This window comes from Cervus elaphus, chromosome 22 (assembly GCF_910594005.1).
Source record: "Cervus elaphus chromosome 22, mCerEla1.1, whole genome shotgun sequence".
Lineage (NCBI taxonomy): Eukaryota > Metazoa > Chordata > Mammalia > Artiodactyla > Cervidae > Cervus > Cervus elaphus.
The window spans coordinates 592,268-615,779 of NC_057836.1; the positions used below are offsets into that span (position 1 = coordinate 592,268).

Here is a 23,512-nt window from a genome sequence, read left to right on the forward strand (position 1 = left end):
GGCCGGGCAGGACGCTCGCCCGGCTCGACCAGGCGGGGACACACCATGGTCCCCTGGGCCGCGACCCCGCCCAGGCTCGGCCTCTCCGATCACTCCTCCCACCGGAAGTCTCTCCTCCAGGGGGGGGGGGGGGTCGTGCCGCTCTGGCCCGCGCGGGCGCGTCTCGCTGATGGTCTCGGAGCCGCTCCGCCGCACGGCGCTCCTCCAGCCGCCAGGGGCGCGCGAGATCGCGCCTGGGCCGTTCTGGCCCGCGACGGCCGCTCGACTGCTCCGCCGCGCGGTGCTGACGCGCCCGGGCTGCTGCCGCCGGTCGGTTCCCTCGGCAACGCCTCCGGCCGTTCCCTGAGCAACGCTGGGCGGTGCCGGTAGCCGCGGTTATGGACCAGGGGGCCGGCGCCGGGCAGCAGCGGGCTCGCGGCCGCCTCGGCGCGCCGTCCTCAGGGACGCGGGCCCCGGGGACGCCCTGGGCACGCTTCTCGGCCTGGCTGGAGTGCGTGTGCGTGGTCACCTTCGACCTGGAGCTGGGCCAGGCACTGGAGGTGAGGGGGCCGCGGGCCGGGGGCCGGGGCGGCCGCGGAGGGCGGGTCCTGCGCTGTCGCTGGAGGCGGATGCGGCTCAGGCGTTGCCGAGGGGCGTGGAAATCCCACTGCCCGTGAGATACCCTCCGATTCTTCCCCTTCTGGAACCCTGCACTGGTCCCCTCCTGAAACACGCCCCCCAAGCAGAGGAGAAAATGTGAAGTTGCCGAGACCAATGTGTGGGATGGAGGAGAGGGGAGCCCTGCACTTCTGATCCCTAAAGTGGCACACTTGATTCCTCCCCAGGAAAAGCCTGTCTCCCCTCCCCACCCCACCCCCGGCCTTTCCAACACTATGACACCTCCCCTCAGTTACTCCATCCAGAATCCCAGGGGTCACCCTTGACTCTTCCCCTCCCTCCATCCCACATCCCGGGAGGATGCAAGGCTGACAGCTCCACCTGCGGCAAGGCTCCAGATCGGTCAACCTCAAGTCCAATATCTGTGGTCTCTTGCTTAAACCTTTGGACTCCTCCTTCTTCACTTAGAACCTGATCCAGACCCCTGGTGGGTCACATCCAGCCCCAGGAGTCATCTTTCTGTGCACTGACTGCACCCAGCCCACTCAGCCTAGGGGATTCCCCCTCCCTGTGAGACTCTTTCCCACCCGCATCCACATGGATGTAGATGACAAAGTGACAGACTGGGGGAGGAAGGCCTTCTGTAGTTGAGCAGGTCCGTTGGGATGGTCCTTTGTGCCCTGAAGGCCATGACACAGACAGTGGAGCTGACCAGGGCAGGGGAGGCTTAGGAGGTAGCCTTCAGCACACTGTCTGAGGCAGCTTTCTGAGAACCCAGGAGGTGGTGCATCCCGTGACTGCAGTTGGCCGAGGTGAGCCTGGTCAGCCATTATGGGAAAGCCAGCGTCAGGGTGAGGGGCTGTTTTCCAAGACCTTGCTGAACTCCACAAGACTGTGGGAAGCTCAAGTCCTAATGGGCAGAGGGCTGACACTGCCCAGCTCGCTGTGGAGACCCCATTCGCAACAGCTGTCCCCTGATGGTGCACCAGGCTAACTTGATGCAGGGACCTGAGCCCAGAGAGGTCAGGTGATTTGCCCAACATCACAGAGTCCTTTCCTGCTGGTGCCCAAATTGTTCCTGATAAAATCACAAGGGAAGGGAGTCCACTGTCTCCTTAAGGCATTCTCATGTATGATTTTCTGGAACTTAACCATTCAAGCAAGAACAGTTAAAGGCTCCAAGTGCGGAGCTTCCGAGCTTTGTAGAGGCTGTATAACTCCTGGGTGTTGGGGGGCCGGCACGTCTGTGCAGGGGTCGGGCAGGGCAGCCACCTGGTGCTCACCGGTTTGCATCTTGTCTTCCTTCTCTCCGCTGGAGATCATGGGGAGGATCAGGGGTCATTTCAGCTGAGTCCACAATCACTGATGGAACACTGCTCTGCACTTGCTCATCTATTCTGGGCTTGGCCTAGCTGAGCACCACAGAGGCTCTAGTCCTGTGCTTGGCGCTGGGACAGGATGGAAGACCCAGGCGCTGCCCTCCAGGCACTCATGGGTCATGGAGACTCCATGGGCAGACGCAGCTCAGAGGAAGGAACGGTGCTTGGCCAGATCTTGCAGGATGAGAAGGAGGCATCCAGACCTGGGAGGGGGGCTGTTTCAAGTAACCTCTCCACCCAAAAGCCAGCAAAGGCAAAGGCAAGGAGCCAGCCATTCAGTCACTCAATAAATCCAGTACCAAGCGACTGCCAGGCTCCACGGTCCTGGTGCTGGACATGAGGATGCAGAGCTGGGTGCGATGCCAGGGCCTGCCCACCAGGAGTTCACGTCCTGTGCTAGAGACATGGAGAGTCAGTGGTGCAGGACCCGCCCCCTCCAGAGCATGCAGGATGTATGTGGTGTCCCACCCATGTGGGTGCTCTGGAGCCTGCAGGCAGGCAGAGGTCAGACGTGCGGGGAGGGCGGGCAGGGCTGTGCTCTCAGCCAAGAGCAGAGGGCCCGGCTCTGCTGCCTCAGGCCTTGGCAGCGCTCCTCCCTGCAGCCCCGCCTACCACAAAGCCTGTGCGGAGAACCACGGCCAAGGGCCCAGGGGGTCCTGTCTCCACCGGGTGTCAGCATAGCTCCCACACTGCACAGTCTCAGGACTCTTTCAGTCTTCAAAAGCACTGGGCGCCCAAGGGGCTTTTTATGTGGGTTGCATCTATCAATGTTCTCTACACTAAAAGTTAAAACTGAAAATTAAAAATGCATATTAATCCATTTTGAAACATGAGATACCATTTATTTTAACATAGCTATTAATATCCCCACCAAAACAACCATATTTTCAGAAACAAGTTTAGTGAGGAGAATGGCATTATTTGATACTTTTACATCCCTTTTAACGTCCGGCCAAACGGAAGGCAGCTGGACAGACCCACATGTCATGAAGATCCCCATGTCAGCTTCAGTCAGTGCCCCCGACGGACGGCCTGCGTCACAACCTCAGGAAGTGATGTTGCACACGGTGAGAAGGAGCGACTGGAAAAGGCAGCCTCGGCTCGGGGAGCCTAGGGCACCCAAGGACACCCACCCCACACTTGGAGAAGTGCTTTCCTAGAGGTGCCTCCTCCAGCGAGGCGAAGCTCCCACGTCTGTCTTCCTCGGGACACCTGGGTTACGGCAGCACCACCCCTGAGCCCTGAGGCTCGGGTGGGAAGGACAGGGGACAAGGCTCACTCGCGGCAGGCTCCGCGCCCTCTAGCTGTCTCTGTGGGTCTGCCCCGTTTGCCCCCTCGCTCAGGCGTGGCCTTCCCCCTGGCCTCTGCTCCCAGCTCCTGAACTCTGAACACGGAGCCCTGGGCAGGGCTGTGAGCCTGCTCAGATGCTGCAAGACTCCTGTGCCTGCAGACCAGATTCAGACCCCTGACCTCAGCACTGAGAGCCGGTCGTGCCCTGCCCCAGCCGCCAGGCACCTGCCTTTCCTCTGCCTTTCTCAGCAGACACGCGGGGGCCTGGCCTGTGTGGCCCTGGGCTCCTGCCTCTCTGGGCGCTGTCTCCAGGTACCTCTGTGGGCCTGCCCCACAGACAAACAGTGTTTGGCCAACTCCCCTCCCACCTCTTCCCAGGCGGTTCAGTGGTAAAGAATCTGCCTGCCAAGCAGGAAACACAGGTTCAATCCCTGGGTTGGGAAGAGCCCCTGAAGGAGGAGATGACAACCCGCTCCAGTATTCTTGCCTGGGAAATCCCATGGACAGAAGAGCCTGGCCGGCTACAGTCTATGGGGTCACAAAGAATCAGACGCAACTTTGTGACTAAGCAGCCAACAGCCTCCCTTCTCTTGGCCCTTCCCTCTTGGTGCCGCCTTAGCTGACATCTTCTTATGATTTCTTCTTGACCCACCTGTTCCACTGTCCTTTAGAGACATGTTTTCACATTCTCCATAAATATAAGCCCCTCAGAGTTGTTGGGGGTTCAGTTCCAGGCCACTGTAGTAAAGCCAGTCACACAGATTTCCTGGCTTCCCAGCACATATAAAAGTTATGGCTACACTAGCTTCCCTGATGGCTCAGACAGTAAAGAATCCGCCTGCAATGCAGGAGACCTGGGTTCAATCCCTGGGTTGGGAAGATCCCCTGGAGAAGGGAATGGCAATCCACTCCAGTATTCTTGCCTGGAGAATTCCATGAACAGGGGAGCCTGGTGGGCTACGGTCCACAGGGTCGCAAAGAGTCGGACACGACTGAGCGACTAACACTGATACCACACTAGACTGGTCTAGTGAGCATACAAGAAATAGCACCGTATCTAAAAATAATGTGTGTACCTTTATTTCAAAATGCTTTCCTGCTAAAAAACTCTATCATCTTGAGCCTTCAGTAAGTCATCTTTTTGCAACAGTAATATCAAATACATAGATCACAGGTCACTGAAACAAATACAGTGATGAAAAAGTTTGAGATATTGTGGAAGTTAGGATATGATGCAGAGGTGTGAAGTGAGCAAATGTTGGAAAATGGCACCCATAAAATTGCTACAAACCCTTAATTTGTAAAAAAGTCATGACATCCACAAAGCACAATAAAGCAAAGTGTAATAATATGAGACATGCCTGTACAGTATCTGGTGAGGGTCTACTCCCTGCCAGGGGCTCCGAGGCAGAAGTGCCTGGGACACAGTCCCTGTCCTCTTGACACTTGGAGGCAGCAGAGGCCCAGAGCAAATAGGACAGAAGCTATGTGATTGCGCCAGTGGGGGTCCCAGGGCCCAGCACTCACCGTCTGGGGTTCAGGGCCCACCTCAGAAGAAGCCTGATTTCAGCCAGAACCCAAGTCCTCCGCCGCCTGGGAGCTTGGCACACGGTGAACAGGGCGCCGCGCACAGAGGCCCCTCAGCCCTTGGACCGCTGCAGGCAGCCGCTGGGAGAGCCAGCCCCCGGCGTCTGAGCACAGGCCGGGGCCGCGGCGACGCCCACGGTACCGCAGTGCTCCTGGGGGCCGCCTGCCGCTCTTCCTGTCCCACAAGGAGATCCTCAGGCCTGCCGCCTGAGCACAGGGATGCTGGCCGGACAGGCAAGCCTCAACCTGCTTGGCTCCCCTTGAGCGTGGCCCTTCTCCCAGATGGAGCCTGGCCGTTCCTGGGGCTTGGGTACCCCAGGGGTCCTGCTCCAAACCGGGAGCAGGCTGGAAGCTCCCGGACTCCTGACTAGCAGGGGTTGAGGTGAAGATGCTCAGAGGCAGGGGTGCCAGCGTCAGGCACCACCTAGTGAAGCCAGGACGAGGAGGCTGGCTGTGCTGGCTGCGTGAGCAGGCAGGGAGGGCAGGTGCAGCCCAAGCCCCTCTGGCTGGGCGGAGTGGGGGCGGAGGCCAGCAGGGCCTGCCCCCCCTCCAAGTGAGGGGGTGTCTCGGGGATGGGCGGTTGGGCCACAGAGACAGAGAGGCCGGTCTGAGCAAGCAAGCGCCCGTGAGGGTGAGGATGTGGGCAGGGAGTTGAGCTTGGTCAGGGTGTGCCAGCCAAGAAACAGGAAGGACAGGGGCCAGGAGTGGCCCCATGATGCAGGGCCCAGGGCCCTAGGGGGGGCGGGTGTGGAGCCCAGGAGAGGGGGAGGGTCAGCAGGGAGTCAGAGGAGGCAGAGGGGGTGCAGCCCAGCACCGAGCCGGCCCAGACCGGCCCAGCCTGTGCCACCAAGCGGTCTGTGTCCCCCGCAGCTGGTGTACCCCAGCGACTTCCAGCTCACAGACAAGGAGGTGGGTCCCAGCCCTCTCGGGAGCAGACCTCGCCTGGAGAGCAGACCCTCACCGGGTTTCTGTGTTTCAGAAAAGCAGCATCTGCTACCTGTCCTTTCCCGACTCCCACTCAGGTAGGCCACCCCGCCACCTCTCCCTGCCCTGCCCTGCCCTGCCCTGGGCGTCGCTCTGGGACCGGCCCGGCCCACTCCGCCTGGCGCCCCGGCCCCGCTTCCCTCTCTGGGGAGATGTTTTGAGTCCTGTGCGGCCACCAGGCTCCCTGGCCCCTGTGGAAAGAGGTGTCTGGGCAGAGGGACCCGCGGGTTCTGGTCTTTGCCCCAGCGGAGAGGCCACCAGCTCCTGACCTCAGCCCCTCCCCGGGGCTCGCGTGTGCGGCCAGCCTGTTTTCCGTCCCAGGCAGGCTCAGCCAGGCCACACGGAGGTCCTGCCACCCCCCAGCGGGCTTCCTCGGTGCCCACACTGCGGGGCTGTCTGTGCACGTGTCCGTGTGCTGAGTTTAAACCCTGAGGTACAGGGGTCAGGACACAGGGGCCTCTGTCGGGAGATGCAGACCCTGAGGGCTGGACTCACCACGGCGTTCGCAGACAGGCAGAGGCCTGCCCCGTGGGGCCCTGGCCTCCCCCCCTCAACTGTGTGCTGGCAGGAGAGACTCCAGCTGGACCCAGCGTGATGGGCCTTCTCTTCCCCAGGCTGCCTCGGGGACACGCAGTTCAGCTTTCGCATCCGTCAGTGTGGAGGGCAGAGGCGCCCCGGGCACGTGGGTGAGAAGTGCGGCGACAGTTGGGCTCCCGCGTCTCTGCAGGTGAGCGGCTGCCCTCTCCCCTCTCCCGCGGGCCAGGATGGGCACCGGGAGCTGCCCCTTCAGGCCGCCTGGCCCACCCCCCAGCCGGCAGGGTCTTCAACTGCTGCAGGCTGAGCCTGGCGCCCCAGCCTCAAGCAGGGGCCAGCCAGCCCTTCTGAGGCCCTGCCGGTGTCCCTGGAGCTGGTCCTGGGCGCTTGTGTGCACCAGGGCAGGGCTCAGGGTGCAGGCCTGCAGGCCTCCCGAGCCCCCAACTGCTGCCCGGGTCTGCGTAGATGTCCCTGGAGAGGTTCCCAGAGCCGAGATTCCCAGGCCAGCTTAGGGCTGGGGAGAGCGTGCCGCAGCCTGGGTGGGGGTCTGCAGGAGCAGCAGGGAGTGTGGGTGGGGGGTGCGGCCTGTCTGACACCCCTCCTTCCAGAGGGAGCCCGCACACTTCTTTGGCTACGTGTACTTCAGGCAAGTGAAGGACAGTTCCATGAAGCGGGGCTACTTCCAGAAGGTGAGCCCCGGGGTGGCTCCACTGGGAGCTGGGGACAGCCACCTCCAGGAGGGACTGACAGCCTTGGGGTCCAGAGCCTCCAGGAGCATCCCCTCCTCTGCAGCCCCGGGTACTTGGCGCCTCACCCCCCCCCCCGCCCCGCCCCCAGGCCGGGGGGTGGGCTCTGTGGAGGCCCTGCCTCGCCCCGCCTGGCCGCAGCCTTGTCTGGCCCAGGCTCCCTGCCCCTCCCCGCGCTGGGATGTGGGTGGGGCACTTCATCACACTCTAAGTGACTTCAGTCTTGAGCTCAAGCACCAGAGCAGAAGGCACTTGAAACCCAGGGAGATGCTCCCAAAATCCCGGCCACGTGCCTTTCCCTGAAGGCCTGGGCTCCAGCTCGCCCTGCTGTGGTGGTGGTTTTCTAGTGACCTGAAGTCTCTCGTCGGGCTGTTCCTGGGACAGCTGTCCTAGAAAGCCGGTGGGACGCCCTTCCTGGGCAGCCCTGGAGAGCCGGGCCTGGGGGTCCCTGCGGGGTCCCTCGGGGGCTGGGGCGGCGTCTCACTGGCCCCCAGGCAGCCCTGGAGAGCCCGGCCCGAGGGTCCCTGCAGGGTCCCCAGGGGCTGAGGCGACGTCTCACCGGCCCCCGGGCCCTGCAGTCGCTGGTGCTGCTGTCCCGCCTGCCCTTCGTCCGGCTGTTCCAGGCACTGCTGGGCCTGGTGGCCCCCGAGTTCTTCGACAAGCTGGCGCCCTGCCTGGAAGCAGGTGAGTGGCCAGCAGGTGCAGTGGGGCCGCTGCGTCCGCCCGGCTGTAGCTCCCGGCGACTCCGCTGGGCAGCTCGCTCCAGGCCCGGCCTCTGATGCTGGCCGCCTATGTCCACAGTCTGCAACGAGATCGACCAGTGGCCGGCGCCTGCGCCGGGGCAGACCCTGAACCTGCCCATCATGGGAGTCGTCCTCCAGGTGGGGGCTGGCGGCTGGCACGGGGGCCCGTGCGTGTGGCCCACCCCGCTGGCAGCTGCCCCCTTGGTCCACAGGTGCACATCCCACTGAGAGCAGACACGCCTGAGCCCGGGCCTCCGAAACAGAGCAGCCACGAGGTGGGTCCCCCACCACCTGCCTGCCGCGACCCTCCCCTCCCCTGCGGGGGTCCTGGGGCCGGCCAGACCCCAGACAAAGCGGGGTGGCCCCGCCCGCTCCTGTGTGGTGGGCACGGGGAGACATGTGGGTAGGGATGCAGCCCGAGAACTCTGCTGGGGGGACGGGGGCCGCTTGGTGCTCTGGGGCAGCAGCCTCAGTCTCGGCCTGACCCCTCAACCCTCACAGACCCTGCTGCCAGCCCCGGTGGTCCTCCCCAGCGTCCACGAGCTTGACCTGTTCAGGTGAGCCCTACAGGCCCCACCTCCCCCCACAGACGGTAAGCGAGCCCCCAAGGTTCAGGCCCATCGAGGTGGGGCTGCCAGGGGCACTGCCCCTTAGGAGTTGGCTCCCGGCCCATTCTGAGAGGGAGACTCTGGCGGACAGGGAGCCCAGTGCCCAGGTCTGCACCTGGAGGATCCGAGTGCTGTGCGCAGGTGGGCAGATCCTGGCAGCGACGGTGCTGGGAGGTGCCGCGGGGGGAGGCCGTGCTCCCTGGAGGGTCAGCGGGGACCCCACCTCTGCAGACCCGCCTCCGGCCTGGGGGCTGCGGGGCGACCTGGACTCTCCCTCAGCAGGCTCCCACGTCTCTCCACTGTTTCCCTCTGGTGTGAGTCTGCTGTCCACTCGGAGCAGGGCCCGCCTGGACCTGTGGGGGCAGGTGGTCGGGGCTGGGGAGCCCCCCCTGCCTGGCCAACACCCCCGCTGGCCCCCCTGCCCCCCCAGGTGCTTCCGGCCCGTGCTGGCCCACGTGCAGCTGCTGTGGGAGCTGATGCTCCTCGGGGAGCCCCTGCTGGTCCTGGCGCCCTCGCCCGCTGTGTCCTCAGAGATGGTCCTGGCATTGACCAGGTGAGCTGGGCGGCCACCCGGGGGGTGGGGCCAGGGCCGGCCGGCGTGCTCACTGCCCCACGGGCCCCCCCCCCCCCGCAGCTGCCTGCAGCCCCTCAAGTTCTGCTGTGATTACCGCCCCTACTTCACCATCCATGACAGCGAGTTCAAGGAGTTCACCACGCGCACGCAAGCCCCGTAAGCACCATCCTTGGCCCCCTCCGCCGCCCCTCCTCTGCCCCCACCCCCCTGCCCCCCCTGGCCCCTGCCCCTCCTGCCTCGCCTCCTTCCCTCCCTTTCTCTTTCTCTCTCTAGACCAAACGTGGTCCTGGGAGTCACAAACCCTTTCTTTATCAAAACACTCCAGCATTGGCCCCACATTCTCCGAGTCGGGGAGCCCAAGATGTCAGGTGAGGCTGTCCGGGCCTCCACCCAGGGTTCTAGGGATGTGCGTGGGGCCTTGCGGGGTCTGAGCCTGCAGAGACAGAGCTGAGGCCCTGAGGCCCGGCCATGGGGTGTGTCTTCTAGGGGACCTTCCCAAGCAGGTCAAACTGAAAAAGCCCTCGAAGCTGAAGACCCTGGACACCAAGCCAGGTCCGTGTTCCTCTTCTCCTCCCAGGACCCAGAGACAGGCCTTGGGGTGGGCAGGGGCGGGCAGTGGGGCTGGCACAGCCAGAGGGGGTGCCCCCACCCCCAGAGCAGAGCATGTGGCCCTCTGCCCTCCTCAGGCCTCTACACCGCGTACACGGCCCACCTCCACCGAGACAAGGCCCTGCTCAGACGGCTGCTGAAGGTACTGCTGGGGGTGGGGGGCTCCCTGTGGGGGGTGCGCGGGCCTGGTGCTTTGGCTTAGCCCTGCTGACCCCACCCCCAGGGCCTGCAGAAGAAGCGGCCGTCTGACGTGCAGACGGCGGTGCTGAGGCGGCACCTCCTGGAGCTCACCCAGAGCTTTATCGTCCCTTTGGTGAGGCCAGCACGGGGTGGGGGGCGGGGGGTGGGGGCGGGCTCTGGCCCGGACTCACTGCCCTCCCACCCCCAGGAGCACTACATGGCCAGCCTCATGCCGCTGCAGAAGGGCATCGTGCCCTGGAAGGTGTGGTCCCAGGAGGGCTGGGGGTCCTCAGTCAGGGCCAGGGGTGTGCCTGGGAAGTGCCCCGGGGAGACTCCTAAGCGGCCCAGGCATGCCCTGTGAGGCTGGTCCTCCCGCACTCACTGGATGCCCATGTCGCAGACTCCTCCCCAGATCCGCCCCTTCCGCCAGGATGACTTCCTACACAGCCTGGAGCGCGCGGGGCCCCAGCTCACCTGTGTCCTCAAGGGTGACTGGCTGGGCCTCTACAGGTGGGCGGCCCATTGGCGGGGTCCAGGGCTCCTGCGGCCAGTGGGCGCGCACACCCACCCGTCAGCCCACGGGAGCCCACAGCCACCACCCCCCTGCCCCGACAGGCGGTTTTTCAAGTCCCCCCATTTTGACGGGTGGTACCGGCAGCGTCACAGGGAGATGACCCAGAAGCTGGAGGCCCTTCACCTCGAGGCCATCTGTGAGGCGGTGAGGGGGGGCTGGGGTGGGGGGTCTTGGAGGGGAGGCCATGGCCAGAACTGGGGGGACCTTGGAGACAGACAGCCTGTCGTCCGCACAGAACATCGAGATCTGGATGAAGGACAAGTCCGAGGTGGAGGTCGTGGATCTGATCCTGAAACTTCAGGAGAGACTGGTGAGACACTGCGCAGCCCTGCCTGCCCTCAGCCAGTCGGGCGTGCAGGCTGCCTGCCCCTGAGCCCCACTGTCCCTGTAGGTTCGGGCACAGGGCCACCAGCTGCCCGTGAAGGAGGCAACACTGACGCGGGCACGGCTGTACATCGACACGGCCATCGGCTCCCTGCCCAAGGACCTGCAGGCCGTCCTGTGCCCTCCCTAGGACGGTGCCCGTGGGCCGTGGCCAGGGTGTGGCCGAGCTGCTGCCCTCCCCCGCCCTCCCCGACAAGCTCCCTGCTGCCCGCCACCTGGCACCGCTGTCATCCAGCAGTAAAGATGGCATCTGGAACCGCAGCCTGGACCCTGACTGTTGGCGGCTCCTGTGCTCACCCCACCCTGGGCCCCACCTGCCCGCTCTGAGGTCTTAGGCGAGTGGGGTGGCGGCACGCTGTGAGCCCTGGCTGATCTGATCTGGGCCAAGGCCACCCACCCCCTCCAGACGCCCATCTGCCCGCACCCTGCAGGCCTGGGCATTGCCTTTGATGCGCCCCTTAGACCCACCAGGACGCCGGCTCAGGACAGGAGACAGAAGGAGGTGGCTGCCGGGCAGACGCCTCCCTCACACAGGCGCCCCCCCCCCACCTTCTTGCCTGGAGGGGAATCTCGCCTCCAGTCCTCGCCTGGGGGGGGAGGAGCCGCTTCGCCCGGAGGAGTGCTGCCCTGTGGGTTCCACTCGAGGGACACCCTGCTGGGCACCCCTCCGGCGCTCGGCCCTGCCCACCCCAGGCTCACAGGCGCTCCAGTGGCCCCCCGTGTGTCCATCGGCCCCCGCAGGCAAAAGAGGGTCTTGAACTCTAGCTAGACCTGGCCCCTGCAGCTAGAGCCCTCCCCAGCCTCCAGAGTTTCAGGGCCCCAGGCTCCTTGACAAGGAGTGAAAGGCACCCCGAAGTCCCACGCCCCCGTGGGACACGGTGGAGCACTGGACCCAGGCCCGACCAGTGCTGTCAGCTGCGCCCAGAGGGAAGCTTGGTCAGCCGGGGCAGGCAGGGGCGGGGCGAGGCCTGGACCCAGAGTCCCAGGCCTTCGGGAGGACCCAGACTCCCAGCAAAGCAGCCCGAGGCTGCACGGGAGAGGCTCCCTGAGGGAGAGGCTCCCTGAGGGCCATGGGGTGCGGCCCAGCGGGGGGGTTGGGCGCGGGGGGCTCCTGTCTCCTCTGGAGCACCCGCCCCCAGGGCTGGGCTGCACCACTGCTCCCCAGCAGGGGAGAGGGTGGCGCCCCCAGATGGCAGAGGCACTGGTCTCAGAACCGCTGATGTCCGCTTGTTCCCCCTGAGCACCACCTCTGGCAGCCTGGCGTGTGGCTGCAGGTGGAAGAGAGTGAGGCCTTCAAGAGAGGGGGACCTCGTGGATGCAATGCCCCTGCAGCCCGCCGGCTCTGGGCCAGGGCGGCCAGGCTCGGGGTGCGCCCCGCCATCACTGCGGCACGTTGCCCAGTCTCCTCCCTCTGTTTTCGGAAGGTGATGGCATGTGCTGGAGGGCAGCCTCAACCATGGTCCTCCCAGGGCTGGGCTGCGAGGGCGCGCCGGGGTATCCTTGACCCCCCAGACTTCTGCCTCCAGCAGTCCCGGCAGGCACCACCAGATGCCCCTGGATGCCGGCGCCCTTCCTCCGGCACCACTTGATTCCGCGCCACGGCCCCTCAGCAGCTTGTCCCCCTGGTGGGGGGTGCGGGGGAGGGCTGCCTGGCAGGGTGGGCATCACTGCCCAGGGCGGGCTCCAACGCTGACGGCCTCTGGGCAGAGCACAGCCTGGCATGGGGTCCTGCCAGCTCCATCCTCCCCCCCGGAAGCTCCCTGGTTCTCTCAGGATCAGGTCAGCTCTGGCTGGGCTGAGCCTCTGTCCCTCCCCAGGGCCAGGGACGGACGGTGAGGAGGGAGGAAAGGTCAGCAGGGTCAAAAGAGGCCAACGCACCACCGACCAGGGCCCTGTGCACAGCCAGGCCTGGAGGGCAGGAAGCAGTGGTCCACGGGGGCTCCGCGGTCAGCCAGTGTGGGAGGCCATCTGCTTCAGGAGGTTGTGTGTGGGTCTGGAGTGGTGGCCAGGGATGGGCGTGGGACGACAGTGGGCTGATCCAGGGACAGGAAGGACAGTCTTCACCCCCAAGCTTCCTGCAGGCTATTTAAAGCCTCCCTTTTAGTCTGGGATGGGGGCCTTCCCACATCTTTGGTATTAAAGTGTCTGTCTGTGATACAATGCTTGTCTTTTAACTTCCTCTTTTGATGAAAAGTTGGCATCCCTATGAGATTTTGGTAACTTGAGGGTTCTCTTGGTGGGGCGTGGATGGGCCTTGGTGCGGATGGTTCAGGGCTAAAAGGGTGAAGGCGTGGCCTTGCTGGCTGGGAGCATGTCGCAGAAGTCATGTGCAACCCTCTCCATCAGCTTCATCCGAGTGGGGGGTTTTGAGCACTGGAGGCAGGTCCCAGGGTGGAGGAAGCTGGCTGTCTGCAGGGAAGGGGAAGTTGGATGGCAGCTCCCTCAGAAAGGGGGGGTGGGGTCCCAGTGTGCGAGTTAGGATTAGGGCTGGGAGATGGCCTCATGCCCCTCTGGGTCCCCAGCAGCCACTCACCACACCAGGACTTGTGACCAGAGAGTGTCCATGAGGGAGCAGGAGGACACAAGAGAGCTGGCCTCCTGGGGGGGGGAGGTCCCCACCTCTGCTCAAGTTGGGTGGGGAGCAGCCAGGGGCATCAGGATAAGGGCAGATGGGGCCGGAGTGACCAAAAGTGGGGCAAGCTCTTGTCCGGAACTGGACTCCCCAGGGAGGGGCCGCGTCTTGCCACCCTCATCCGAGCACTGGAAGGCCAGTCAAAGGGTCCTGGGTGCGAGCTGGGGGAGGAGAGGGAGGGTGGCTGGAGGCCAAGGGCCCCTCTTCCCCCAGGAGGTGCGGGGACAAGGCCCAGCAGCCCCCAGCCCCGCACAGGACGGGTGTGACCGGCCTGTTCCCCAGTCTGAGGGTTAGGGTGCCAGGGGTCTCCATGTGGTGGGCACTCTCCTCCAGAGTCCAGATTTGGGCTCCTCGGGCAGCGAGGCTGAGCCTGAATCCAGTCGAACCTTCCAGGCGCCGCGCGGTGTTCACCCACTGAGGCCGCCGGGCGCGGGGGCGCGCGGGGAGCGCCCCGCCCGGCGGTCCTCCCCCTCGCTCCCCCTCCCCTCCCCCTCGTTCCCCCTCCCCTCCTCTCCCCTCCCCCGCCCGGCGGGCCCTCCCCTCCCCCTCCCTCCCCTCCCCCTCCCCCGCCGGGGGCGGGGCCGCTGCTCCCGCGCGCTCCGGCCCCTCCTCGGCCACACAAAGGCCCGTCTCCATGGCAGCCGCGCGGGCCGCAGCGCTGCGCCGATCGCGGCCCTGGCGCCATCGAGCCTCCGCGGCAAACGAGCAGGTACGGGGACGGGGCCCCGCGCCCGCGGACCGCCGGGCCGGGGCGGGCTTCGTCGTCAGCGCCGCTTGGCCCTGGCCTGCGGCGCTCGGAACGCGGGGATCTGGGAGGCAGCCGCCCCGCGGAGGGCGACCGGGGCCTCGGCCGCTGTCGGTCCGTCCCGGCAGCCGGGGCAGGGCCCCTCCCGCCTCGCGCTCTTTCAGGCGGTGGGCGAGGCCCGCGGCGCCGGGGGCGGCCGGGCCGAGGGTCGCAAGCTGGGCGCCGCGCCCTCTCCCGCAGCCCGCGCCCCTCCGGAGCTGCTGTGGTTCCCGACACTCCGTGCTCCTGCCCCCCCAGCCCTCCGATCACCGAGATCCGTGCACAGGGCGGAGGTCGGCCCTGGCTGTGCAAGAGTTCCAGGCCCGCGCCCACCCAGCCTCGTTCCCGAGTGGCAGAGCCGGAGCTCTCCCCAGGGGCTGGGCCCGCGGTCAGACCTTAGCGGCTCCCACGCCCCCGGGCCTGGTGAGGAGGGCATGAGACAGGGCCACCTGGGCGCCCCTGTCTGCACCTGCCTGGGTGGAAGGCGGGTGCAGGTTCCGGGTTGGGAGGAGGGCGGCCTGGCGCCCCAGCTGCTTCACCGTGCCGCCGGCCCCCGCGGTTCCTGGTGCTTGTTGTCTTGATGTTTGGGTGGACACTCTGGGACCCAGAAAGTCTCTGTACTCACTGCCGGGACCCTGCCACTCTATGTGCCTCCGCCTGCGGGAAGCCCTCCTAGATGGGCCTTTCCCACCATTCTGTGCTCAGGTTGCCTGTAAGATTTGAGGAGGGTCCTTGAGCTCAAGGGCTTCAGAGTTTCCTGCCACGTCACTGGGCTCCTCTTCCCAGCCAACCTGGAGAAAGGAAGGGGTCTCGATGGGCTCTGGGGCTGTGGTGGGGGGTCAGGACTGAGGGTGAAGCTCGACCCCAAAGCCAGTGGAATGTTCTGAAGCTTGGAGGGCCCTCTGGGCCTGAGCCTGCCCTGGGGAGCCCCTTTCACGCTTAACCTCACCCCCTGTGTCCCCCCACACGTCCAGGCTGGGCCCTGGGAGACGGGAGAACAAGGCCCCCAGAGGTGGGGGCCCAGCCCGACCCCATACTTGGATGTTACCCTGGCATAGGGCAGGGAGCCCCAGAGTTGAACAGCTGAGGCAGGGGCTGCCGGTCCTCTGCTCTGAGGCGAGGGTCCCTAGGAGGGCACGGTCAGCGTCGGCCTGGCCGAGCTGCTGAGGATGTTTTGTGGCGTGTCAGCTTTTAGGAATTCCCGGAGAAGACTGAAAACAAGCAGGTGGTTTCAGCAGATCTGAGCTTGTCACCTCTTCCCAACACACCTATTGGTGGCCCACTTTCATCTGACGGTGGGGGAGGCTTGAGGTCTGGCCCGGGGCTCCTCTCCCCAAGAGAGGAGGGAAGTTGCAGAGAAAAACAAGGGTTTGGAATTCAAGTCCCCCACCCCCCGCCGGCCGCCTGCCAAGAAGGAATTATTTTGGATTATCCAGCCTTGTCCAGCCACCCCAAGGGGGGAGGCTGCAGCCGTGGGAGAGAGATCCACTTCCGGGGCCGTGGGCTGAGAGCCCCAGGAGGGAGGGGACAGGCAAGTCTGGGCAGCTCCAGCACCTTCCGCGGCTGCTCGGCCGGTCGGGGGCGGGGTGGGAGGGGCTGAGTCACCCCGGCCTGGAGAACGCCCCAGCAGGCCCGCCAAGCCAGCCTGGGGTGCGCCCGGGTTCTCTGGGGGAGGCCATGGGCCAGGAGGGGTCCCGGGCCTCTGGTCTCAGGGCCCCGGGGCAGCGACCCCGCCAGGAGACCACCCCCCCCCCCACCTCTGGAGGGCTCAGCACCGCGGCCCCGGGCCCTGTGAGGCTGCCTCCCGCACCCTGTTCAGGGACACACCTTGGGCTTGTTACTCACACCTGGCGCTGGTGCAGTGTGTCCCGGGTGGCGGGGCAGGCAGGGCCGTGACCTGGGCTGCCTGGAGCGGGTGGAGCGCTGGGGTTCCCCAGGGCCAGATCTCTGACCATTATCCCGCCTCCTGACTGGCCCACCGACCAGCAGTGAGGGGGCACCCTTGCCTAAAGCCCCTCCGACCTCCTGGCCCCCGCCCCCATGTCCCCACCTGTCAGTCCGTCCCAGGGGAGGGGTGCCCCAGGGGAGGGGCCCGCCAGGAGCTGACTGGGCTGCTGCCCTTCACGTGGCCTGCAGGGTCCCTGTGGGCTTGCCTGCAGCCGCACCCCCAGCAGCCCCTGGAGAGTCCATACTGGGAGGCAAAGCAAGCAGCTGGGCTGGAGGACTTCAGCCCAGGGGCCTGGCCACAGCCCAGGCGAGTGAAGCAGAAGAGATTGGATTGGAAGGCTGGCGGGGGGCGGCAGCCTGGGGAAGTTCCATATGGCATATGCCCTTCCGCCCCCGGGACAGCTTGGTTACCGGCCGTGAGCCGTCCTGGGACCTGGGCCGTTCCTGGAGCATCGTGCTCTCTTCCCTGCTTTGGACTCACATTGCAGGGGCCAAGCTGGTGGTGCTCGGGGACACTGGGCGTGGGACTGGCTGTGGCTTCGGCGCCTCCCCACGTGGCCCCTGGCCTGGTCCGGGCAGATCCGCGCTGCGACACCAGGCCCTCCGTCCCGGAGCTGTCCTGCGAGCAGGGAGTCCTCACTCATGTCAGGTCTTGGGCCTTTTTTCTGCCACAACAGGCACAGCCTCCTGCCTTGGCTTCCTGTGTGGGGGGACAGGCTTTTCCTCTCTGCTGAGACCCTCTTGTGTCCAGAGCCTGTTCCAGACAAGGGTGTGGGAAGCAGTCAGGGGAGGAAAGGAGCCATCAGACCTGTCGAAAGCCGAAGCGGGCTGGTCTTCCAGCCTCGAGCTGGCTCGCTGAGGTGGGCGCAGTTTCACAGGGGCCAGTCTCTAGTTCTTGTGGGGGCTGGACGAGTCCCTCCCCCTGAGGCTAATGGCTATTTCTGTTTGGGGTGAGGTGGGTGGGGCCTTTAAACATCTTTGGTTTCAAATTACAGGACGGACTGGGCTGCTGGTGGCCCGTAATTGGTGGGGGACACCGGGGTGCGCGGGGCTGGGAGAGGCACTCCATTTCCCTCTTCTCCCCCTGCCGCATGTGGCCCCTTTGTGGTTTTTCCCTTCCCTGATTTCATATCCTCTTGTGGGTTTCTGCTCCTCTCTGTCCCTGAGGCTTTGAGGACCTCGGTCCCCCAGCTGACCAGGCAGGAGCCCTGCCCTCTCCTGGGCCCCCCAGCCAGACCAGGGCACAGCTGCTCGTCTGAAGGGCAGGGCAGGGCCTGCTGTCCTGCCCGCAGCGCCGAAGCCAGTGCATCCTAACTCGGTTCGCGTCTGTAGTATTCACACACCCGTGACAGTAGGTGGAGCCCAGAGTGACCGTGGGCACACCCGCAGGCCTGCCCCTCTGGTCCCAGGGAGGAGCCCAGGGCTGCCCCCTCCCCTGGCACTGGGGTCCTGTTTTCTGCCCTCTGGGCCTCTCTGGTGCCCCTCTGCAGCTCCGGGCCACCTCACTCAGAGACCGGCTCCCCACCACTGGCAACTCTCCACCCTGTGGGCTGGGCAGAGGAGGTGCGCTCCTGGGATGGGGCGGGGCACCTGGGAGAGGGTCGGCCTGGTGCCCACGTCCTCAGCCCCTGAGATCATGAGACCTCTGAAACCGGGCCCATCCTCTAAAATTGTCTCGCATGCAGGCCGGGCCTGGGCACGGGGGGAGCGAGTGAGGTCTTTGGGTGTCACCCAGGTTCTGACCCCGGTGCTGGCATCAGCCCCGCCCCAGACTTGACTCTTCCGGGTGTGGAGACGTGGCTGCTCGGCGCAGGTGGCCAGCGGTTCCCCTGGGGGCCCGGGAGGAGGGGCACCGCGCTGAGCTCAGACCTCTGTGCCTGACGTGGGGCCAGCTCAAGCCCCTGCTCAGGAAGAGGAAGAAAGAGGAAAGAAGTTTGATGTCAGCTCTGCAGAGGGCCACCTGTGTCAACACAGCACAGGGGCAGGGCCCTCTGCCCCCAAGGCAGGGACAGTCTGGCCGCTGGCCTTCTGCCCTCGTCTGGGGCCGCTGGGCCAGCCTGCTGCCTTGCAGGGCACAGGCGCTGGGCTGATGGGGGCTTGGCCGTGGGGCCCCTTCGGCTTCCTCCAGGCCCCCTGCCCAGTCCCAAGCTGGCCGCTGAAGGCTGAGGGGTCTCCAGGAGTCGGCGGTCGCAGCCGGACATGCAGCCTGGGTCCTTGGCTGCCGGAGGGGCCCCGGAGCAGCCCTGACAGGTGGGACCCGAGGGTCCATCCTGGAGGAGGAGTGGCGAGATGGAGGGGCTGGGAAGGGCTGGCGGGGCCCCGGGGGTGAGTTCCTGGACCACTAAGCGCTGTGGGCTCCGGCCTGAGTGTGGGGTCCTGCCCCCACCCTCTCCCCGGGCTATTTTAGAGCCAGGCCTGCTTTGGAGAAGGGCCGAGCCCAGGACGCTGCTGCGGGAAGCCAATGCCCACCCCGGGAAGGTGGCCGCTGCCCTGCGTGCACCCCGCGGTGGGAGAAGCAGTCAAGCCTCCCTGGGCGAGGTGGCAGGGGCGAGGGCAGCTGGTCGCAGTGAGGGGCCCTGCGTGGCCCCCAGCTCCCCCTCAGCCTTCGAGTCTTTCCCCAGGCTGGCCGGGGGATGTGAGGGGCGGGACCTCCCCCGTCCTGGCGTCAGGCCGGATCTGGGGGCCACTGTGGCCATCTCAGGACCCAGGGAGGGAGGTCAGGATGAGGGACGGGTGGCCAAGGAGGAGCCAGAGGGGGAGACCTGGCAACGCTTCCCGCAGGGACCCTTGGCCCCGGCCCTGTGGGTGGCAGCTCCAGGCCGAACCAAGCCAGCCCTGAGCCAGGTGGGTGCGGGGCCTCGCCCCAGAGGCTGGGGGCCACTTCCAGGGTGTGCTGTCACAGGGAGGCCTGGTGCCTCCCCCCCCCCCCCCCGAGTCCTGGCTGCCCCGCTGCTCCCTGGCACCTGCGGAGTCCCCCTCAGCACCCAGCCTCAGCCTGAGCTGGGGCGTTTCCTCGCTGGAAACTCCCGGTGCCTCTGCCCTGCCAGAGCCTGACCCTGGGCCGGTCCACTGCCCCCCCCCCCCCCGCAGCCTGGACTCCAGACCCTCCAGCCCTACGAGGCCCCGACCCCGCGGCCCCTGCAGCCAGCGCAGAGGGCCCAGTGCCCCCTTCCCACAGATGGTCCCCGGGGCCAGCTCCAGGCCTGCCTGGTTCCGCCAGGCCTCTCTGCCCTTCTGGGCGCCCTGGGCCAATGCTGAGCTGGGGCTGCCCGAGACGCCCCCAGCCCAAGTGGTCGGATCTGGGGCTCTTGGTCCCGCAAACACCCTGGGCGGAGGGGTGGGACCCCCTTCGGCATCCCAGATGTGCGCTTGCACGAGAGGGCTCACGGGTGTGTGGGGGGTGGCTGGCACGCCGGCCTGGCGCGGTGCCCCAGGCTAATTGTGGGGTTCGGCCGTGATGCAGGAGGTGGGGTTAGGGTGGCCGCCGAGGCGCTGACAGACTGACAGGCAGATTACAGGCCTTGCCTGCTCCTTGCTCACTGGGCCCTCACCCGTCCGCCCCCAAGCCTTGCTCCCGCCCCTGCACAGGGCCTGAGAAGGGGCCCTGGGCCGGGCCTGGCCTGGGCCAGCTGTAGCCGCTGTGAGCCTCAGGCAGCCCCGCCAGCAGCACCCCACCAGCTGCGGGGGCCAGCCTGGAAAGGGGGTGGGCATCAGACATCAGTGCCAGTGGCTGTGCCTGCCGTGCCGGGCCCCGCGCCCTCCGCACAGCTCCAGCCTCCCTGCTTGCTGGGGGGACGGGGGTGCGGTGCCTCACATAGGAGCCCCTCAGGAGTCGGGGTGGCTGGGCCCTCCCTGACCCCTCTGTGCTTCGAGGCCCTGCAGCGCCCTCCCTCTGCCAGCCAGCCCAGCCCACACCACCCCTCCACTTCCTGTCCCTCTCAGCCCAGCCGTGACCAGCTGCCCACTGGCGGGGGTCTCCACACTTGCCTGAGTGCCAACGCCGTGCATCCGTGCACCAGGTGTGGCCTGAGGCCGCTGTGGGCCAGGGCCTCCTGGGCCCTGGGGCGAGGAGGCTCGTCCCCCTGTCCCCGGCACACAGCAAGCGCTTGGGGGCTTCAGGCTGAGCAGATGGGGCAGGTCTGCGGGCCCATCTGGGGGTCCCCGTGAGCACAGGGAAACTGACAGAGGCATTAAGCTGCAAGGTGTTCTGGGGGGCGCGGCTCTGCAGAGGAGGGATGTGGGCAAGCCTGAGGGGAAATCAGGGCCCAACCGAGTCCAGGTGGGACATGGGCGGCTGGCACTCAGGAGGGCCGCCAGGAGGAGGGCAGTGCAGCATGGTGGAGCGCATGGGCGCCAGGCCCCACTAAACCCCACCTTCTGCACTGAGGGCCTGGGAGGCCCAGGAGGCTGTGGGCTGCTGGCAGCGCCTGGCTTGTATTCTTGAATAACAACAATTCATTGAAATGGTGTTCTCCTAAGCCTTCTCTCCAAGGGGTCAGGGTTAGGCGGCCGCAGGGTGAGGCGGTGACTGGGGCCAACAGCATGGGATCAGCCCAGGGCAGCACCCACCCTGGGGCTTTGCCCAGGGAGCCGCAGCGGTGCCTGAGGTTCAGGGCAGGACGCAAGACCCCGGCGAGGGTGACCTCAGTCGAAGGCGGAGGGGTGCTCGGAGGCGGCTGCAGTGGGAGGCTCAGGCCTCAGCTTGGGGGAGGCCCACAGGATCGGGGGTGGGGGGGGGTGGGGAGCGGGCCGGGAGACCCCTCAGGCAGGCAGCAGTGAGAGCCCCAGGGCTTCTCTGCACCTCCTCACCTTGGCCTTGGGTCCTGAGCCTCTGACCTCTGGCCTCCGGGCAGGGGTGACTTTCCTGCTGGGCCCCAGAGCCCCAGCTGCAGGGGCGGCTGCTCAGTCTCCCTCAGCCCCCGCTGGGAGGAGAGGAGCGGCTGGGAGCTGGGCGGGTGGGGAGGGGGAGGTGACACCCTACACCTGGGAGGGTCCCTCGGGAGGCTCTCCCGGCGCTGACGCAAGGCTCCTGCTAGACGTCAGCCAGGCCCCGGCCCGCCCCCGCTCGGAGGTGTCTGCCGATCGCTCGGCCTTTGCCCGGTGAGTCTGGTTGGGGTGGGGTGTGGAGTCACGCAGGCGGCACTGGGGCCGCGGTGGGTAACTGGCCGACAGCGGATCGCGGGGGCCTGGGCCTGGGGCCGGCGGGGCAGCGCATCGCGCCCTGGCCGACGGAGGACAGCCTGACTCCCGCCAGGCTCCTTGGGTACGGGTCCCTGGGACCACGTGGCCGCCGCCGCTGCCGTCATCGCGACTGGAGGTCAGGCTCCCTGCGACCGCGAGCCCCGGGGCCCCGGGGAGCCCTGTTAAGAGGCCCAGGTGCGGCCCCGGGGGCGCGGGGCACGGGCGGGGCCTCGGGAGGGGTGGTCCGCGGGCGCCGCGCCGGCTCCGGGCCGCCCGGGGTTGCAAGACCGGGCCGCTCCTCCCCATCGGGGCCGCGCCCCGCTTCCCCGACTGAACTCTGACCCGGCCCCGGGGCGCGCGGCGGGCCGGCCGGGGCTCCTCTAGCCCTGGCCCGGGTGCCGCGACACTACCCCGCCCAGCGCGCGCCCACTCCCCGCTCTTGTTTTGAAAACAGCGGAGGCTCAGATTTGCCGGCGTAGCGCTGGTTTTGTTTCCTCTGATTTGTTTCGCGCTCCGGGCTAATTGCAGATTTGCATTTTCGTCGCGGGAGCGGAACGCAGGCGGGTTCCCCGCCGCCAGCTGCCCGGCGGGGGAGGAGCGGCGGCCCTGGCCGGACCGCTGCCCCCGCTACCTCCCGGCCCTCCTAGGGTCTGGGGAGTGACTCACGGCCCCGAGCTCCGCCAGGGGTTGACTCCTCAGCCCCCCTCGGCCCTGGGGGTCCCGAGTGCCCGCTGCGCGGTGCTAAGGCTGACCCCCGCCCCCACCATCTCGGAGCGTCCCCACCTGGGCCTGAGCCTCTGTCTGAACAGCCCCTTCTCCCAGTCGGCCGAACCTGGGTCCCCTGCCCGAGCCCACAGCTGCCAAGGGCCCCCCCCGCAGACCTGGCTGTTCTACGTTGTTCTGACCTCAGTGCTGAGACGTCCCTGCATCAGTTTTGCGTGATGATAGTGACCGGGAGGGCCAGCCTGCGCCCCAGGGCCCTCCTCCTGGGGGCCAGGGCTGCAGGGGCCCCTAGCCTGGGGTGGGATCCCTGCTCTGCCAAGTGAGCACCTGCTGTTTGCATTTTTCTGGTGGGGGAGCAGGGCATGAGGCTGCTGCTTAAAAGAAAGGAACCCAAGGGGGAGCCTTGGGGAGCCCGCTGGGTGCAGGGGGGCCTCGGCACCAGCTCTGGGGGCACGTGCATGTTCAGCCTCCTCTGCCGTGTGTCACCCCCATCCTGGATCACAGGGCTGAGACCCGGAGGCGCCCACCGGGCCAGATCCTGTGTTTAGTCCTTGCTCACTGGCCCATCAGTGAAGACTGTGGGCCATGGTGGGTGAGCGACAGTCCTGCAGGGCCGGGTCAGGCTGGGCGTCTCCGGCTTCTGGGGGGTGGGTAGGCGTTTTCCAGGGGGACGGCAAAAGCAGAGACACGGTGGCATCGCGGTGTCACCCTGAGCCCCTCCTCCAGGCACAGATTCACTTACACCTCCAGGCCTCACACTTGGGTTGGTTCTGTCATCACCCTGCGTACCTCACAGCGAAACTAAGGCGCAGTGTGATGTTGTCCATGGCCCGTATAACCCAGGTCAAAAGGGACTGGGCAGCGGCATTGGGTGTGTGAGACTGTGGCGGGGGTCACCCAGGGCCTCAGACCTGTGGGCGTTCAGCAAAGGGGCCTTCATCTGAGATGGCAGGAGTGAGCAGGGGCTGCCAGTTGGAGGCAGGGTGGACATGATGGGGCAGCTGGGGGCCAAGCGGAAGGGAGGTGTCCAGGTTTCCTTCTGAAGGAAGTGTGGGCTGGGGGCTCCTGCTGTCGGGAGGAGAAATCTGAGGACCGCCTCCAGGAGAGTCCGAGGGGGTCTGCCACAGTGGGCCCCTTGGTGCAGGTCCCTCGAGGGCTGAGGTGGCGGCTGGGTATGTGGGCTTAGGAAGAGGGGGTCCCTTGGAAGAGGTCAGCGTCCCTTGGCCTCGCCTCCAGCACACAATCACCACCCCCCCGCCCGCCCCGGGACCTGGGCAGGTGGAGGGCTGGGGCTGGGGACTCGGCCATGCCAGGCAGAGGGAGCAGGTCCCGGGCACACGGAGGCCAGCGTGACGTCCCTTCAAAGGCAGGCCTGCATGCTCCGCCCCGGGGCTGTGGACCCCGTGTTAAGCCTCAGCCTCGAGGCCCGGCCCAGCCCAGCCCTCTCATGAGGCTC

At 66.5% G+C, this 23,512-nt stretch overlaps 2 protein-coding genes across 12 annotated transcripts in view; both read left to right on the forward strand.

Annotated features, from left to right (window-relative positions):
- The first annotated feature begins 266 nt into the window (after positions 1 to 266).
- DENND6B (DENN domain containing 6B) lies at positions 267 to 12,949 on the forward strand. 6 transcript variants are annotated; one of them, XM_043881666.1, is made up of 20 exons: positions 267 to 539; positions 5,724 to 5,762; positions 5,833 to 5,875; positions 6,452 to 6,564; positions 6,980 to 7,060; positions 7,696 to 7,801; positions 7,919 to 7,998; positions 8,073 to 8,135; positions 8,362 to 8,417; positions 8,899 to 9,021; positions 9,103 to 9,198; positions 9,316 to 9,410; positions 9,529 to 9,594; positions 9,729 to 9,793; positions 9,875 to 9,964; positions 10,040 to 10,093; positions 10,232 to 10,341; positions 10,447 to 10,549; positions 10,641 to 10,715; positions 10,797 to 11,050. In XM_043881666.1, the coding sequence occupies exons 1-20, from the start codon at positions 378 to 380 to the stop codon at positions 10,917 to 10,919; spliced, it is 1,743 nt and encodes a 580-aa protein (XP_043737601.1). In that variant the 5' UTR covers positions 267 to 377; the 3' UTR covers positions 10,920 to 11,050. The 6 variants fall into 6 exon arrangements, 5 of the variants coding, with proteins under 5 accessions (XP_043737601.1, XP_043737598.1, XP_043737600.1 ...); XR_006336688.1 differs by having other exon boundaries at positions 9,875 to 10,093; positions 10,447 to 10,541; positions 10,797 to 10,863; XM_043881663.1 differs by having other exon boundaries at positions 10,447 to 10,715; positions 10,797 to 12,949.
- A 1,049-nt stretch (positions 12,950 to 13,998) lies between these two features.
- Positions 13,999 to 23,512, forward strand: part of PLXNB2 (plexin B2) — a 28,017-nt gene continuing 18,503 nt past the window's right edge. The window contains exon 1 of one of the 6 annotated variants that reach the window (XM_043881364.1): positions 13,999 to 14,130. The gene's annotated coding sequence lies outside the window, so the exon portion shown is untranslated. Of the gene's footprint in view, positions 14,131 to 14,612; positions 14,629 to 14,901; positions 14,918 to 21,234; positions 21,253 to 21,286; positions 21,470 to 21,510; positions 21,529 to 23,512 lie in introns of those variants that run through there. The other 5 variants (XM_043881370.1, XM_043881369.1, XM_043881368.1 and 2 more) reach the window with 5 other exon arrangements.